The sequence below is a fragment of the Petaurus breviceps genome, unplaced genomic scaffold (genome assembly GCF_028583685.1).
Source record: "Petaurus breviceps papuanus isolate PSGF00001 unplaced genomic scaffold, PetGlider_PUasm1.0 37, whole genome shotgun sequence".
Taxonomy (NCBI): domain Eukaryota; kingdom Metazoa; phylum Chordata; class Mammalia; order Diprotodontia; family Petauridae; genus Petaurus; species Petaurus breviceps.
The window spans coordinates 50,425,967-50,441,901 of record NW_027186296.1 but is presented as its reverse complement, the minus strand read 5'-3'; the positions used below and the strand labels follow the sequence as shown (position 1 = coordinate 50,441,901).

Genomic DNA, 15,935 nt, shown 5'->3' with positions numbered 1-15,935 from the left:
TGCCCCCAAAGTGAATTCTTGCAGATGAATTTCCCTAAAATGATATATGGGGATACAAAGTTCATTTTATACATAAGTGTGGGGCCCAGCTAACAAAGGAGGAGAAAAAACATTCTCTTTTTGCAGTGACCAATCCAATTGTGTATAAACTGCAAAGCCACAGATCAGTGGAAAAAAATAGAAGGAAAAATTAGTCTGGCTCAAAGCCCTACAGTAGAAAAAAGTACACCAAGAGGTACTGACTAGCAAACTCTAGGATTATAAGATGGTGAACCTTCCAAAAGAACCTTTTTAAACATCTATATTATAGTATGTTGACTGCTCTAAAATTTCTAGTCAGATGAAATACTTTCTCAGCTTAGTAATGAGTAAGGCTCAGTGGACTTCAACAAGAAGAATTCAGTAGATCAGTTACGACTTCAAAGTCTATTTCATAGCGATTAAACTCCCAGAAAGCTCAGTAAGAACTCAAGAGAACTGTACTCTGGAGCAGGCCCTTAAGCAAGTACGAGTTTAAAACGTGCCAGATGCATCTTACTAATTCAACTTGAAGCCTAGAAACCATGGCAAGTAACTGAGCCTTTATAGATATTGGGGGCTTAAAAGTATAATATTTAATACCAAGGCACACACACACAATACACATATGTATGTATAGATAGATATAAAGATACTAGTTACAAATCAGTACTTTTCTTATAAACACAACTATATATACTTCATCATAAACAACAGTATAATGCTAATACCCTCTGTATTAATCAAAATTAAAGTTATTGTGAAGGTAACATCATTTGTGTTACAATAACCACTAATCTAAACATGTAGGTCAAAGGTGAGATTCACCAACACCATATTTTGATCAGCAAGTGATTTCACAATGAAGCTCACACATTTTCTGAATTCAATGTCACTTTAAAAGCATAAATTACTTTAATTTTGCCTTCATCTGAATAGGATTTTGTTCTCCTATCCAAGATCTAACTTCAGCTATTACTACGTATCACTTAAAACAGGTGTTCCAAATGTGACTCTAGACTGAACTTTGATTTCCTCTAAACTCCTAAAGAAATTATCTACCATGATCAACATAACTAAGAATAATTAATAAAACACTTCTGGTTCACTGGGGGAAGATAGGTTGTGAAGGAGGGAGGGACAGTGCTCCCAGCATACTGATGTCTGGGTCCTTTGTTCAGTGCTATTATATGCTGTAGTATTGCAGAAAACCTTCAAAGCTAAGGTTCAATTAGAATTAGTCCTATGTGGCAAGTCAATGTCCTTGAACTCCAGACCCGCCAGCTAAATAATAAAACCTAACAAAAGCATTGATCTATCTGCTAAGATTATCTGACATTTAGGTTGGGAGGAAAATATGTGCTAGACCAAAACTATGGTTTTGGGTAGTTTTCTCCCCATCACCTGTGTCTTCTTTACTAGTAATGTGTCTCTTTGATTTATGCCAAGATACACACAGAGTTATATTTATAAGAGGAAAGGCTTTCAAGAGAGATAAGATATTGGTTCTTCTCTGCCAATCCTAATATTTGTTTTCCCAGTTTCCATTTACCTTTCCATATATATGCTTAGGTGAACAGTTCCTTCTTTGGCAATGATCCCTGTGCAGACAAGCTTTATGGCTGGGTCAAGATAACATATTAATTATATCTATGATGAACGGCAAATATCTCTTATGAAAATATGCAGATGTTCCAATCTAAGCAGATGGAAAAACTACAAGATTCTCAGATAGATCCATGTTCATTAAGGGAGAATGTCTAGAGTGAACATAAGAACTTGCTGTAACATATTCTTTTGCTAATGTACTTCCCATTTTAGTGCTCCCAATTTCCATCACTCCTAGTCTATACTTTCATTTTCTATCTCTTACACTGGAATGCTAGGTTTGGGTGGGGGGGTTTCACAATGGCTTGAGGTGTGTATGTTGTATTGGGGCATGGTGGGAAGGGTTCTGCAATGGAAGTTGCTTCCATAATGAATAAAAGACTCCTTCATACTTGTTCTTCCATCTAGTTTCATATATTTCATCCTCATAGCTAGAGATCAACATTCTCTTAGGGAAAGGAAGGTGATGCAGTTCTTTGACTTCAATATCCTGCTATAACCTACCTCAGCAAATTTAAGAACAGAAAAACTAAATTTCACAGAAATATGATAGCAAATAACCTTGGCCTACTTACCAGAAAGGGAAAATTATTAGGCGGGTAATAAAGAATACAGCAGCAAAGATGAGAAATAGAGTATTACATGTTTGCTTCCATCCAGCATAAGAGAATAATTTAGCAGACTGAAACAAAACAAAGAAAATTCATTCAGAAACAGGTAAATGGACAAACTTTCAATAACACTTGCAGAGGTAGCTTTAGAATAATTTAACTTATGCACTGAATATCTCCATTCAACACAGAAAGAGGTCTAAAGATGTTAAGAGAAAAATGATTTGGTGGGTTGGCCTGACAATAATTAAATAAGTTACAATAGGCAGAAGACAGAGAATTAGAAAGCTAATAGAGACATCACAGACTATCTAGTACAACCCTCTCATTTTATAGATCAGAAATCTGATGCCCAAGGACATTAAGTGATCTGTTCACAAGGTCATATAGATAGTATTAGAAGTAGAGTAGGAAGCCAAGTCCTCTGACTTCAGAGATAGGCAGCCTTCCTTCCCCCATTCCTTCCTTTTTTCCTTCCTTCCTTTCCTCCTCCTTTCCCTCTTTTCTTCCCACTTTCCTTCTTTTCTTTCTTCCCTCCCTCCTTCTTTCCTTCCCTTTTCCCTCCTTCTTCCCTTCCCTATCTCCTTCCTTCTTTCTTGTTTTTCCTCCTACCCCCCCTCCCTCCTTCCTTCCTTTCCTGGGTCTCTCTATCTTGCTCAGGCAACGAATACAGTAGCCAGTCGTGGGTTTGATCCTATTACTGATCAGCACAAAAGCTTTGACCTGTTCCATTTCCAACCTGGGCCAGCTTCCCTCTCCTTAGGCAGCCTGATACCACCTCCCACCCTACTTTCCAGAGCTTACTATATTGGTGCAAGACTTGGTGCAAACACCTGATCTGTTTAGCCCACTGCAACTTAAAACTTCTGGACTCAAGCAAACCATCAGCCTCAGCCTCCCTAGAATCAGGGATTATAAGTATGCTTACCACATCCTGCCACCAGTGCTCTTCTTACTGTGGTTGGAGTAAGGCAGAATTCTTCATAACCCTACTGAAATCAACTCTCAAAAACTGATTTGTTCTTGTTTGTCTTGCTAACACATGCTGTTTATGTTCACTGTGCTTACTGGAAAGAACTCTTAATTCCCTTAGTCTAGAAGGAAAGTTAATGTGCTAGGGTTCATGCATTCATGTTACTATTTGGCAGTCACTTTAATCACTTCTACCTGTTATTCTATTCAGTATTTTGGTTGCTAACATCTGAACTGACTTTTCTGATCTGTCTTCAGCAGGTTTCAGGAAATAGGCTAGGCTTTCATACTGGAGGAGGAATAGAGGAAGACCACAGAAGGTAGAGACAGCGAGAGTATAGCTCATCTTAAAATAGGTATAGCATGAGCCAGAAAAAGAGGTCTTCAGAGTTTAGAATAGTTCAAATATATAACATATTTAAAGAGTAAGGATTTGGATTTTATCACTTGCATATCAACAAAGTAAGACAATGGTTCAGACCATGGGATTGGCTTTTTGCAAAAAAAAAAAAAAGAATAGTAAACTCAGATCTTTTAGGAGGCTAATATGCAAGAGTTGGAGTGAAGGTACAATGAAAAGAGATAATAAGTTTGAAGTGACAGATGTGGAGGGTGTGGGAGGGACTGGAAGTAAACTGGGATATTCATAAGAATGTGGAAGAATCATAGCAGACCAAATACGTCAGCAATATAGCATTATTATGAAGCGAAATTAGGACTGGCAAGAATGTACTAACAATAACTTGTACAAGTACAAAGAAACAACCCTTCTAATTTATCTAGTATTTATCAGGCCCTTTATAAAGTATTAGGCCTAACTCTCTCCATTGCACTCACTTCTCAATAGAAGTGAGTTTTCATTATAATGTTCCCTTCCTAGGGCATTAATATCTCACTCTCCTTAGGAAATAGCAATGTAGAGGGGGAAATTAAGATTTACACTTAAGGCATTCAAAAGATTCAGAAATCTCCTTCAAGTTCAAACCAAGAATTAGGATTGAGGCACACTCCAGATTTATTGTTTTCCAAGATCACTAAAATGAAATTTTATATAAATCTAAAAATTTTATCATTATGTGGTTCTAAAGTATTAGGAGTTCCTAGGGATTTAATATATTAAGTTAAATATAAGTATTATTTAAAAGATAGGTAGAAATATTAAAGAAAATTACATCAGAAATGTTTAAACATGTATATAAGAGGTCCTTAGAGGAAGAAAGCACACTAAAGTTGTTTAACCTAAATAAAAGGAGACTTAGAAAATATTGTCTTCAAGCAGGGAGGTGAAAGGGAATGAGTCAACCTTACTCTCATTGGATTTGGGTCAAGGAGGGAATAACATACACACTAAGTTGGGTATCTTACCTTACAGAAAAAGTAGGGGGGAAGGGAATATGAGGGGTGGATGATAGATGGGAGGACAGATTAGGGGAAGGGGTAGCCAGAAGCAAACACTTTTGAAAAGAGATAGGATCAAAGGGGAAAATAGAATAAATGGGGGGGGGGAAGGTGGGGGGGGATAGGATGGAGGGAAATATAGTTAGTTTTTCACAATATGACTACTATGGAAATGTTTTCCATAACTACACATGTATAACCTACATTAAATTGCTTGTATGCCTAAGGCATGGGGTGAGGAGGGAAGAAGAAATAGAATCTGGAACTCAAAGTTTTTTTTTTTTTAAAGCAATCAGGGTTAAGTAACTTGCTCAAGGTTACACAGCCAGTTATTTCTGGGTGTGGTGCTGAGTATCTGAGCCCGGAATTTGATCTCCAGGTCATCCTGACACTGGAGCCAGTGCTCTTACTCACTGTGCTACCTGGCCACCCCATGGAACTCAAAGTTTTAAAAACAAATATTAAAAAATTTTTGGTACATGCAACCAGGAAATAAGATATACAGGCAATGGCGTATAAAAATCCATCTTGCCCTACAGGAAAGTAAGGGGGAAGGGCATGCATTGGACAGTAAAATATTTCCTTGACTAGATTTGGGAATTGAATCAGATTATCTTTTAAGGATCTTTTTACTCCTATGAGTCTATGGATCTACTATGATTTCTCTAGTCATCTATTGTATCTGTTATCAGTAAATATTTTAAAAATCTGTGCTTAGTGGTTCTTTAAAAAAAAAACTTATGCTTTTCAATCAAGAACTATTTATAGTCATTGAAAAAGTTCCTTTGTCATAGTTTATCCATAAAAGGACTCTGAGGTTTATAACATTTCTCTTCTTGACAACCATGGGCCTCAAAACTTTTTCAAATATTAATCAACTTTATAATGTGTTCCATGCAATATTATTAATAACTCCATTTTACAGTTGTGGAGTGGAGAATGAAACATTAAATGATAACCAAAGCCACAATGGGAGTAAATGACCTTGTCAGGCATAAAGCATATCCCTTATCCCAGAGTCTAAGTCTCCTCCATTAAGATAATAAACCTGTTATTTCAGTGGATAAGTTGAAAAATGCAAGTTAATCAGTAAGTTTAAAAATAACAGAGTAGTATATAATTTTGAAATCATTTTGAATATATCTTATTTTTTAGGCAAATGTAGAGAGATAAAGGATTTGATGAATAAAGGGAGAAAAGGGAGAGGAATTTCAACATGTATGGCTACATTTGCAGAAAAACATGGGAAATTTAACATATCACTTATATTGCTAAGTCATTGCTTTTCCTTTTTTTTTATTTTTGGAGGGCAATTGGGGTTAAGTGACTTGCCCAAGGTCACAACGGCTAGTGTTTTGTGTGTGTGAAGTGTCTGAGGCCGGATTTGAACTCAGGTCCTCCTGACTCCAGGGCTGGTGCTCTATTCACTGTGCCACCTAGCCGCCCCAAGTCATTGCTTTTCTTATGCATATAAAATATGAGAAAAAAGATTTATCTGCATGCTTATTGAGCTTATGCACATATAACTTTGAAACAATTCCTAATTTAGCCAATATTTTCTACGTAATAATGTTAGCCCTTAAATAAATCTAGCTGTCTACCCTGCAATACTTATTCTAGTAAAACAAGGTTTATTCTACTAATTGAAACGTACCACAGATCAATCAATATTCAATTTGAAGTTACATGAAGTAGGCTGACTGTATTCACTGTGTTCATCATTAACATAAGTATATTTTAATGAAGGCTAATGATGTACCTAGAATCACTCTTCTTAATCGCATCATTCAACCAAAACTGCTCTCACCAAAATTACCAATGATCTTTTTTCTTCTTGATTCAATCTTCTCTCTAGGTTTCCATGAAACTATACTATCCTACTTCTCCCTATATTTGTCTGACTATTCCTCCTTAGTCTTTGCTGAATTTTTATACCGATCATGGTAGGTGTTCCCCAGGACTCCATCCTAGACCTTCTTCAATTAGACACCTCAAACCAGGTATCCTGTAGACATCTTAAACTCAATATGTCAAAAACTGACTTCATTATGTTTACTCAAAACCCTCCCCCTATTATTATGGAAGACATAATTATTCTCAGCCTAGACCTCATCCTTGACTCTTCACTCTTTCTCAGTCCTCTCATATCTAATCTATTGCCAAGTCCTATCAGTTTTGCCTTTTTAACATTTCTTATATATGTCCCCTTCTCTCCTATGACACTATCAACACCCTGGCTCATCTCTTCATTATGTCACAATACATCATGTCACAATGGAATATTTTGGTTGAGCTCCATCACAAATCTTTTTTTCTCTCCCCACTTCAGTCCATCTTCTACTTAGCTGTTAAGTTAACCTTCCTAAAGTATAACTCTGACCATGTCACCACCCTACCCCACCATTCAATAAAACTCCAGTAGTTCTCTGTCACTTCAAGGATCAAATATAAAATTTTCTATTTAGCATTCAAAGCCCTTCACAATCTAGTCCCCTCCTACTTTTTTCATTCTTCTTACACATTACATTCCCATCTTCCCCACCACACACTCAGCAATCTAGTGACCCTGGTGTCTCCTGTTTTTTTACACAAGATTCACTTTATAGTTGTAGAAACTAAGACCTGGAGAAGTTAGACATCTTGCCCAAGATAAAATATGTATTAAAGGCAGTCATTCTGGATTCAGAGTCACTGAACCCATGTTCTTTGTCTCCAGATGTAAGAGTCTCCACTGCACCAATAGGAGAGAGTTTTCATTGTGTTTCCTACCCAAGGCATTAATATCTCATTCTCCTTAAGAAATAGTAGTTGGGGGGGGGGGCAGCAGGGAGAGAGTAAGATTTACACTTTCACTATGGTATCCTTTCACATTCACAAGGTACAGAAATCTTCTTCTTCAAGTTCCAACCAAGAATTAGAGTTGAAGTACATTTCATATCTACTGCTCTCCAAGATCATTAAAATGAAGTTTGATACAAATCTAAAACACTTATCATTACATGGTTCTGAAGTATTAGGAGCTCTCAGGGAATTGAGCTCATTATATAATAACACTAGCTATTCTCAGAAATGATTATGTGAAGGAGTGGAAAAACCTCTGTAGATGCTTTAACACAAGGAACTTAAAAAAACCCAAAACTCTGGAAAACCTGAGAGAAGCAAACCATATAGGGATTTAGAAAGTTTCTTTCCTTCCACTCTATTTCCCATATCTACTCCAGATAAAAGGGAATAGAAACCAGGAAAAGGAAGCTAGAAAAAAAGGTAAGATAAAGAAAGATGGAAAGGAAGCTGTGAAAGACTTTCTGGAATGTTATTTAAGGCTCAAAGAAATGGTTTGGAATTCAAGTCTTCCTTCTTCAATCTGAAACATCATTTTACCCCGAAACGGTATCATTAGCTTTCTGCCAAAGAAACTTTACACAGATGCAGTCTCAAGATGATAGGAGATAGAAAGGATACCATAGTGAATCTAGTTCAACCCTCTCATTATACAGATGAGGGAACAGAGAGAATAAATGACTTGCCAAAGATTACATAGGTATTAAAAGGACTTCCTAGGAAATGAACCCAGGTTTCTTGACTCTAGATCAAACATTTTTTTCAATGTAACACATTGCCCCTGAACTCAAACAGAAAACCAAAATGAAACCTTTTCCAAATTATCCTCCTTGATTTTGCTTATCTGCATCTATGAAACTAAAGAAATAATTATAAACTAAATATGTCAAAAAGTCCATGCAAGATATCTAAAGAGTTCAAAATTCTTGGAAGTACTGCGTCCAGGAATGAATAAGAATAAAAATGAAGAACTGAGAAAAGGCTCATAAGCAACATTTTGTTGGGAATAAAAATTTGGGAATCATATTTGTTTAAAATTTCAAACTTTTACCTCAAGCCAAATGTCAGCAACATCATGAACAAGCATCACCAATGTTCCACTACGAATATAGTTAGTACACCAAGAGAAGCTCATTAAACTTAAAGCAGCCAGATGATGGATGACATGGGCTAGAAAATCCTAAGCAAATAAATAAATAAGACAGACAGACAAGACAGATAGATAGATAAATAAGCAAATTTCAACACTGACAAGCAATTAATCACTTAGGAAAGGCCATTATTATCATATTATTCCACTGCTTAGAACACTGGGCCTGTATATCCATAGGTATATGTGTGTATGTATATGTATACACACACATATATATATATATATACATACAGAGATTGTTTCATCAACTTTTATCATTGTATGTATGTATATCTATAAATGTCACTTTAATTTTATACATATGTATACACACACGCATATATATTGTCCCAAAAGTCTTAGTGTACTTTTAAACTTTAAAGCTACATTAAGAACTCTGGAATATCTTATTTATATATTTATCTTTCTCTCATCTATATACACACACAAATATATTAACTAGTATCCCTAAGATTAGTTTTTGTTAAAAAATAAATCTCTAGTATATTGGGTAGTCCCTTTATTGAGAATTAATGGGAAAATATGAATAAAGATCATACAAAATAAGACGGTATGGAAGGGTTTATCGCCTAAATCAGTTGAGAAATTAGCCATACCAACGAAATCACAGATCCATCAAAGTGTGCATATAATGTGCATTTACACACATATGGGTATATATGTGTGTGTATACATATTGATGTACACATAAATTAATTGTTCACATTTATATAGTACTTAATGATTACAAAGCACTGCTGCTTCATTATCTTATACATAACACACATTTATGATTTATTTGAAGGTAACTGATTTCTCCTAAAATAAATGAAATGGAGATAGATCACCACAAAACTAAAAACAAAAAATGTACTAGCAATGTCATTTTATGATTTGCCCCTGTGATACACTTGTTGCTGCTTTTAAGAGGATTCTTCAATTCAACTCTTGAATAGATGATACTTTTTGACAAAAATGTTAATGTATTATAAGTCTAGAGAAATATGTACCTACAACAACATGCATCAGAAATGACAAAAGCTTGAGTTAATGAAAGAAGAAATATTTTCTGACAGTTCATTTTTTAAAATGGTTTCCTATTGTTTTTACATCACATTCATTTCTATATATATCCTTTCTCCATCACCCACTTAAGGAGTCTTCCTTTGTTATAAATACTTGAAACAAAGTTAAACAGAATAAACAGAGAGATTTCTCAGGGTTCATTCTTAGAGATTTTTAGTATTTCTAGTTTATTACAACAACCATTCTCTTAGCAATAGGAAAACAAAAGTATACACCCACAATCAAACAACACGTAGATGGTTAAGACAACAAGATTTTTCCTTTCTGATCTTTAACTATTCCTTAACATTTGCTTAAATATTAGTAACATACAAATCCACTTTCCCCTTGGAGTGTAGCACATGACATATAACCCTAGATTATAGATGTGATCTGAATCTACAATATTTTCAGTCAGAGTGATTGTATGATCAAACATGTACAGTTTGGTAGATTCATCAGTAAGAACAAGGAAACCTAATGGTTCCAAAAAGGAACCACTGACTGACCTTAAGGAAATAATTTAACATTTCTATGACTAAGTTTCTCTGCCAGTAAAGCAAAGATAGTAATATTTGACAGTTATTCCCTCATGAGCATTTCTGAAGGATCAGAAAGAGATTTTTTTCTAAGTAATTGGAAAGTATTATGATTAATTCAAAGATAATCATGTAGTAAATATATGATTACGACCAACTAGAGAGGGTGCTTTCATAGTTAGTCAATGACATTTTGCCTTTTTAAAACAATGATATTAATGATTCAAGTCAATAAGAATGGAACACTTTATGGTTGCATTTCTACTGATGAGGGGTGGAAATTCAAAGTTAGAACTGTTACAGTAACTAAAAAAAAAAGATTAAAAAGTATAATTAGTAGTACACTATACTACTATTATATGCAGAGAAGCTATGAAACTGAAGATATCCTGAAACATAAATTTTAAATTAGAGGTTTTGAAGACACTAACAAAGAAGTTTTACATATGATACTTGCCTTTCTCTTGACATCGGAACCAAGACTGAACAGCAGAGACCAATAAAAACTCATCTCCAAAATGTAGTACCAGTACTGAGATGGTAGTAATGGCTAAGAAAAAGAAAATATTCATTTATATATATATATATATAAGCATTTATTTAGTGGAGTTATCAGTGGAATTCAGGAAACAGACTACTTCTATAAGGACTAAGTATATAAAAAATTAAGGTCCAGGGGCAGCTAGGTAGCACAGTGAATAGAGCACCGGCCTGGAGTCAGGAGGACCTGACTTCAAATCCGGCCTCAGACACTTAACACTTACTTACTAGCCGTGTGACCTTGGGCAAGTTACTTAACCCCAATTGCCCTGCCTTCCCCCCTCCAAAAAGGAAAAAAAAAAATTAAGGTCTGTCTTTGTTAATCATAATTCATTAAGCAACTATTTAAATCCGCCCCGTGAATTCTATTATTTAAGGCCAAAGGAATGTGTGCTAAGTAAGGTGGCAATCCTGTTTACCGTTCCCAAATTTCCATTGATTAAGCTATTAATGTTATGGAATATTTTCTGACTAAAAGCCCATGAGATGTTAAGTACTCTTTAGAGCCTAGTATTACAAAATTATAGAATCATAGAAAGACTTGAAATAGGACATCGGAAATCATTTAGTCCAGCTCCTTCATTTTACAGATGAGAAAAGAGATCCAAAGAAGTTATATGACTTACCCAAGATCTCATACGTATTTAAATGTCAGAGTCAGGACTTGAACTTAAGTCCTATGACTCTGTAGTAAGTATTCTTTCCACTGTACCATACTGTCTCTCAAGAATATCTGCTTGGGATAGCTAGGTGGTACAGTGAATAGAGCGCCAGCCCTAGAGTCAGGAGGACCTGAGTTCAAATCTGGTCTCAGATACTTTATACTTACTAGCCATGTAACCTCGGGCAAGTCACTTAACCCCAATAGCCCTGCCTTTCCCTCTCCAAAAATAAAAACAAAACAAAACAAAAAAAGAATATCTGCTAAAACCCCATTCATGAATAGAGTAGATAGTCACCTATGTGGCATAATTTGAGGGATTTAGCAAAGTTCATCTGACCAAGAATTTCCTTCTATCCATCTGGTATCAGAATCTTTGGACCCCACAATTAGAACTACACCTTGGGAACTTTCTGAGTTAAGACATTATGTGTTACATATTAACATGGGTTAATTTATCTGATTAATTTATTAACATTTGTTGTTACCTAGTAAAGAATCCAAAACACTAAATAATGTGGGGAGAAATAGGGAAAGCTAAAGACAACTGTGGTTCTGGTGGGGCCCTCCAGATAGAAGCCCTAGTCAGGGGCAACATGAAGGTATTTGATGCCTTAGGGGAGAAGTGATATTGGATGAGTAAAGAGTAACAGCCAGTTTTCCAGGTTTGCCCAAGGCTGTTTCTGTTTTACAATACAAAAAGAGTTAGGCTCACCTGCTTTGGATAGCCATTCCAAACCTCCCACAGATCATAAAGCCAAGGTTTCTAAATATAGAAAGGAGGGAGAGGAAAACAAATTAACTATTCATAAATGGAATCTTTTATCAGAAAAGGTAATATTTTTCTTAAATTCGATAAACATTTAAGTAGTTACTACATGCAAGACACTAGGTACTATGATAAGTGCTATAAATCATTTTAATAGCACTAAAATATCTGATACATTTTGTAATATTCCTCTCTATATATGTATGCATATGTGTATGCATACACATATGTATGCGTATCTATATACCTATCATATGTAATAAACTATTACTAACATAGCCAGCAACAATTCTGTTTAAAGTGCCATATTACAAAGGGTATAACTGTTCCTAAAATGTAACTTAAATGAAGAATTTACTTCTGAAATAATTAATGCTAATTTTATACCAGTCCTCCTAGGGAAGGTCTGGTTGGGTAATGATTTACATCTTGAAAGAAGTACCCACATCAATGAAATCACACATAACTCAAAGTACTTAAATGTATCAACATGATTGATTTTATCATCAGAATCTCAATAAAATGCGTTTCAAAGCTGTTTACCTTATTGACACTATTACATCATCATAATAAACTCATAGGCAAGAATTTTAAAAGACTAGAGTCTAATGAAAGATATTAAAAAGATAACTTACATCATATAGAAATCCAATTCCAGCAATAGTTAAGAATAAATAAAACGTAAATCTCCAGCTGCCAAAATAAAGGAAAGTATTTATTCAGAGAATTATGTAATGTTAGCCATAGCAGGAACCTTCAAGATGCACTTAGTTCAATCCTTGCATTTTTCATATGAGAAAATGGAGGTAACACTGAAGTACCATGGTATACTGAAAAGACTGCTATGTTCAGAATCAGAGGATGTGGTTTCAGATAATAGCTCTGTTACTTATTTCTGTCTGTATGAATTTGGTCAAGGTACAATCCCTCTTGGACTCCATTTCCACATCAATAAAATGAAGGGATTGGACTAAATTATTTCTAAGGTTGCTTCCAGTTCTACATCTATGATCCCCAAATCACACTACTACTTAGTGATTGAGCTAAAACTAGAATTCAGTTTGCAGGATCATAAGATCATAAACCTAAAGTCAGAAGGGATCTCAGAGGCCATATGGCCCAGCACTTTAATTTTAGAGATGAGAAAACTGAGGCCCAGGGAAATTAAGTAATTTTCCCAAAAGTAACTAAGCTAGTAACAAAAAGGAAATTTTTGAATGGAAATACTCCTAACATTCTTTACACTATCATACTGACTATTTTAAGTACTTGTCTAACTGTCTTTCTAGAATGGTGCTTTCTTTGTAAAAGTAATAGAAGAAGGAGACATTTTCTACCTAACAAAAGGAATGATATGAATATATTCATTTAAGTTTATGCATAAAAATATCTGTAAAAGGATTTTGACTTAACCGTTGATATAATTTTTACATTATATACTCAAAGCACTTTTTTTAAATGAAAACTTTCTTTATCTATAACCTACTTCTCCCAGTAAAATCTAAAATACAGTGTTTATCCCTCATTTCCTGCTCCCACAGGACAAAAATTATAAGGCCTAAATATTTCTATCATAGGATCAAGAAAATGTCCCAAAGGATGACTATCTAAAAGTTTCCAAATGAGATCTCAAAACTCTTTCAATTTACTTCTACACTTGCTTATGAAATGAATTAGCATTCATAGAACATTTCTATGTATTTTTCTTATTTATTCCAACTAAAGTTGGAAAAAAATAAGAAAAATCTAGGTGGTATGAGAGAGTATAATGTGAAAGAATAACTCTTATTAGACAAGAATTATAACAAGGTCATAATTTTCAGTACCACATGTATTTGGTCCCCTCAAAAGAATAAAATGTAATTTTCCTATATTTATTAGTATAAGGTTAAATTAGAAGAAAAAAATAGATTTTTTTTTTTCTGGAAAAGCCAAAAGTGACTGGGAGATTGATTCTTGAAGAAGCTGGTAGTGGGAGGTCAAAATGAAGGAAATTAATATTGAGAGATGACCTTGACAGAACTACAAATGGTTTGTCAGTGGAATATAGGTCATGGGGAGATACAGGTCTGGAAACAGACTCTTCCCATCCCTTTTGGTACCATTAATATATTGACACTGAATGTGCTGATTTTGAAATTATAGTGTGCTTCTGCAGTGGAAATATTTTTCTAATTATTTCTGCACTTTATATAGTGCCTGGCATAAATTAGGTTTAGGGCTCATACCATATACCTAGAAAAACTCCAAATAAATACATGCATGATGTAGGTACCATCATAAACATATAGAAGAACAATGAAGAAATTACCTCTCAGAGGTATAGATAGAAAGACTTATGATAAAATAAGAAAGGATTTCAGAAAATAAAATGGACAATTCTGGTGGGATAAACTTTTTTAAAGTTTTATGCAAATAAATCCAATGCAGCTAAGATTAGAAGGAAAACAAATGACTGGGAAATCTGCCCCAAGTTTCTCTGATAAAGATCTCATTTTCAAGATATAAAAGAAACTCATTCAAATTCATAAAAATAAGAGCTATTCCCCAGATGAAAAATGGTCAAAGAATATGAACAGAGAGTTTTAAGGTTCTTTTTTTTTCAGTATGGTGAGAGTATGTGAGGGAGAAAAAATAAATAGTTGATAACTCAAAAAAAATTTAATTGAAAAGGGTAATCGAAGATGTTCTCACTAAATAAGAATTTATCATAAGATGAGTGCATCAATTCTGGGTACAGAGGCAGAAATAGTACCTGTCCAGTAGAAAAAAAAATAAGAATCATCTTTTCCATGAAGAATAATAAGCAGGGCAGCTAGGTGGTGCAGTGAATAGGCCCTGGTCCTGGAGTCAGGAGGCCCTGAGATCAAATTTTGCCTCAGATACTTAACATTTACTAGCCACGTGACCTTGGACAAGTCACTTAACCCCAATTATCTTTCCTTCCCACCCCCCCCAAAAGCAAACAAACAAAACAAAAGAATATTAAGGGACAGTGCACCCCAGTACCAGTTCCTGGGGAAAACTCTACTTCATATTATTTTGCAGTAATATTCTAGACTTGTTCAGAGTCAAGTGGCATAAGTGGTAGAATTCAATAGGGGAAAGTAAGTATTTCAAATAACAAAAATGAGTTAAGAAACAAACTAGACTCTGTTTCAAGTCAAAAGTGGAAAAAGAAATATGAATTTGTTTTTGCATCATGGCAGGCTGAGAAATGAGAGCTTATTTCAAGAGCCATCTTTAGGAATATTCCTCTAAACTTTACCCTGTATCACAATTATTCATATCATAAATGCAGCAAAGAAAGAGAACTAAGAAAAATATTTTTGAGATCCAACATCAGTCCAAATGAAAACAAAATGTCTGGACCATTTGGAATTATGCTAAAGAATAACTAAAATGTCCAAACCTTTTGATCCAGAGATCAGTCCACTAAGCGTATAACCCAAGAACTTCAAAGATAAAAAGAAAGGCCCATATGCACGAAAATATTTTCAGTAACCCTTTCTGTAGTAGCAAAGAATTGGGAAAAAAGTAGAATTTCCCAATTGGGGAATGGCTAAACAAATCACAGTACATTAATTTAATAGAATATGATTACACTGTAAGAAATAGCCAACATAAATATAGAAATCAGAGGTAAGATTCATAGGAACAGATATAAAGTAAAGCCAGCAGAACCAGTTAAATGACATGTGCAATTACTACAATAATAAATGAAAACAAATAAAGAAACCAAAACAAAATCAAAACTGAATATTATGTAATTATAATGATC

General features: G+C 34.6%; 1 protein-coding gene across 3 annotated transcripts in view; it reads right to left on the bottom strand.

Annotated features, from left to right (window-relative positions):
* Positions 1-15,935, bottom strand: part of CERS3 (ceramide synthase 3) — a 112,484-nt gene that overhangs the window by 54,964 nt on the left and 41,585 nt on the right. For all 3 annotated transcript variants that reach the window (XM_069098467.1, XM_069098468.1, XM_069098469.1), the window contains exons 6-10: positions 12,790-12,847; positions 12,101-12,151; positions 10,642-10,734; positions 8,500-8,628; positions 2,202-2,308 (exon numbers count right to left, since the gene is read on the bottom strand). In XM_069098467.1, coding sequence (XP_068954568.1) covers positions 2,202-2,308; positions 8,500-8,628; positions 10,642-10,734; positions 12,101-12,151; positions 12,790-12,847 — 438 coding nt within the window. The remainder of the gene's footprint in view (positions 1-2,201; positions 2,309-8,499; positions 8,629-10,641; positions 10,735-12,100; positions 12,152-12,789; positions 12,848-15,935) is intronic.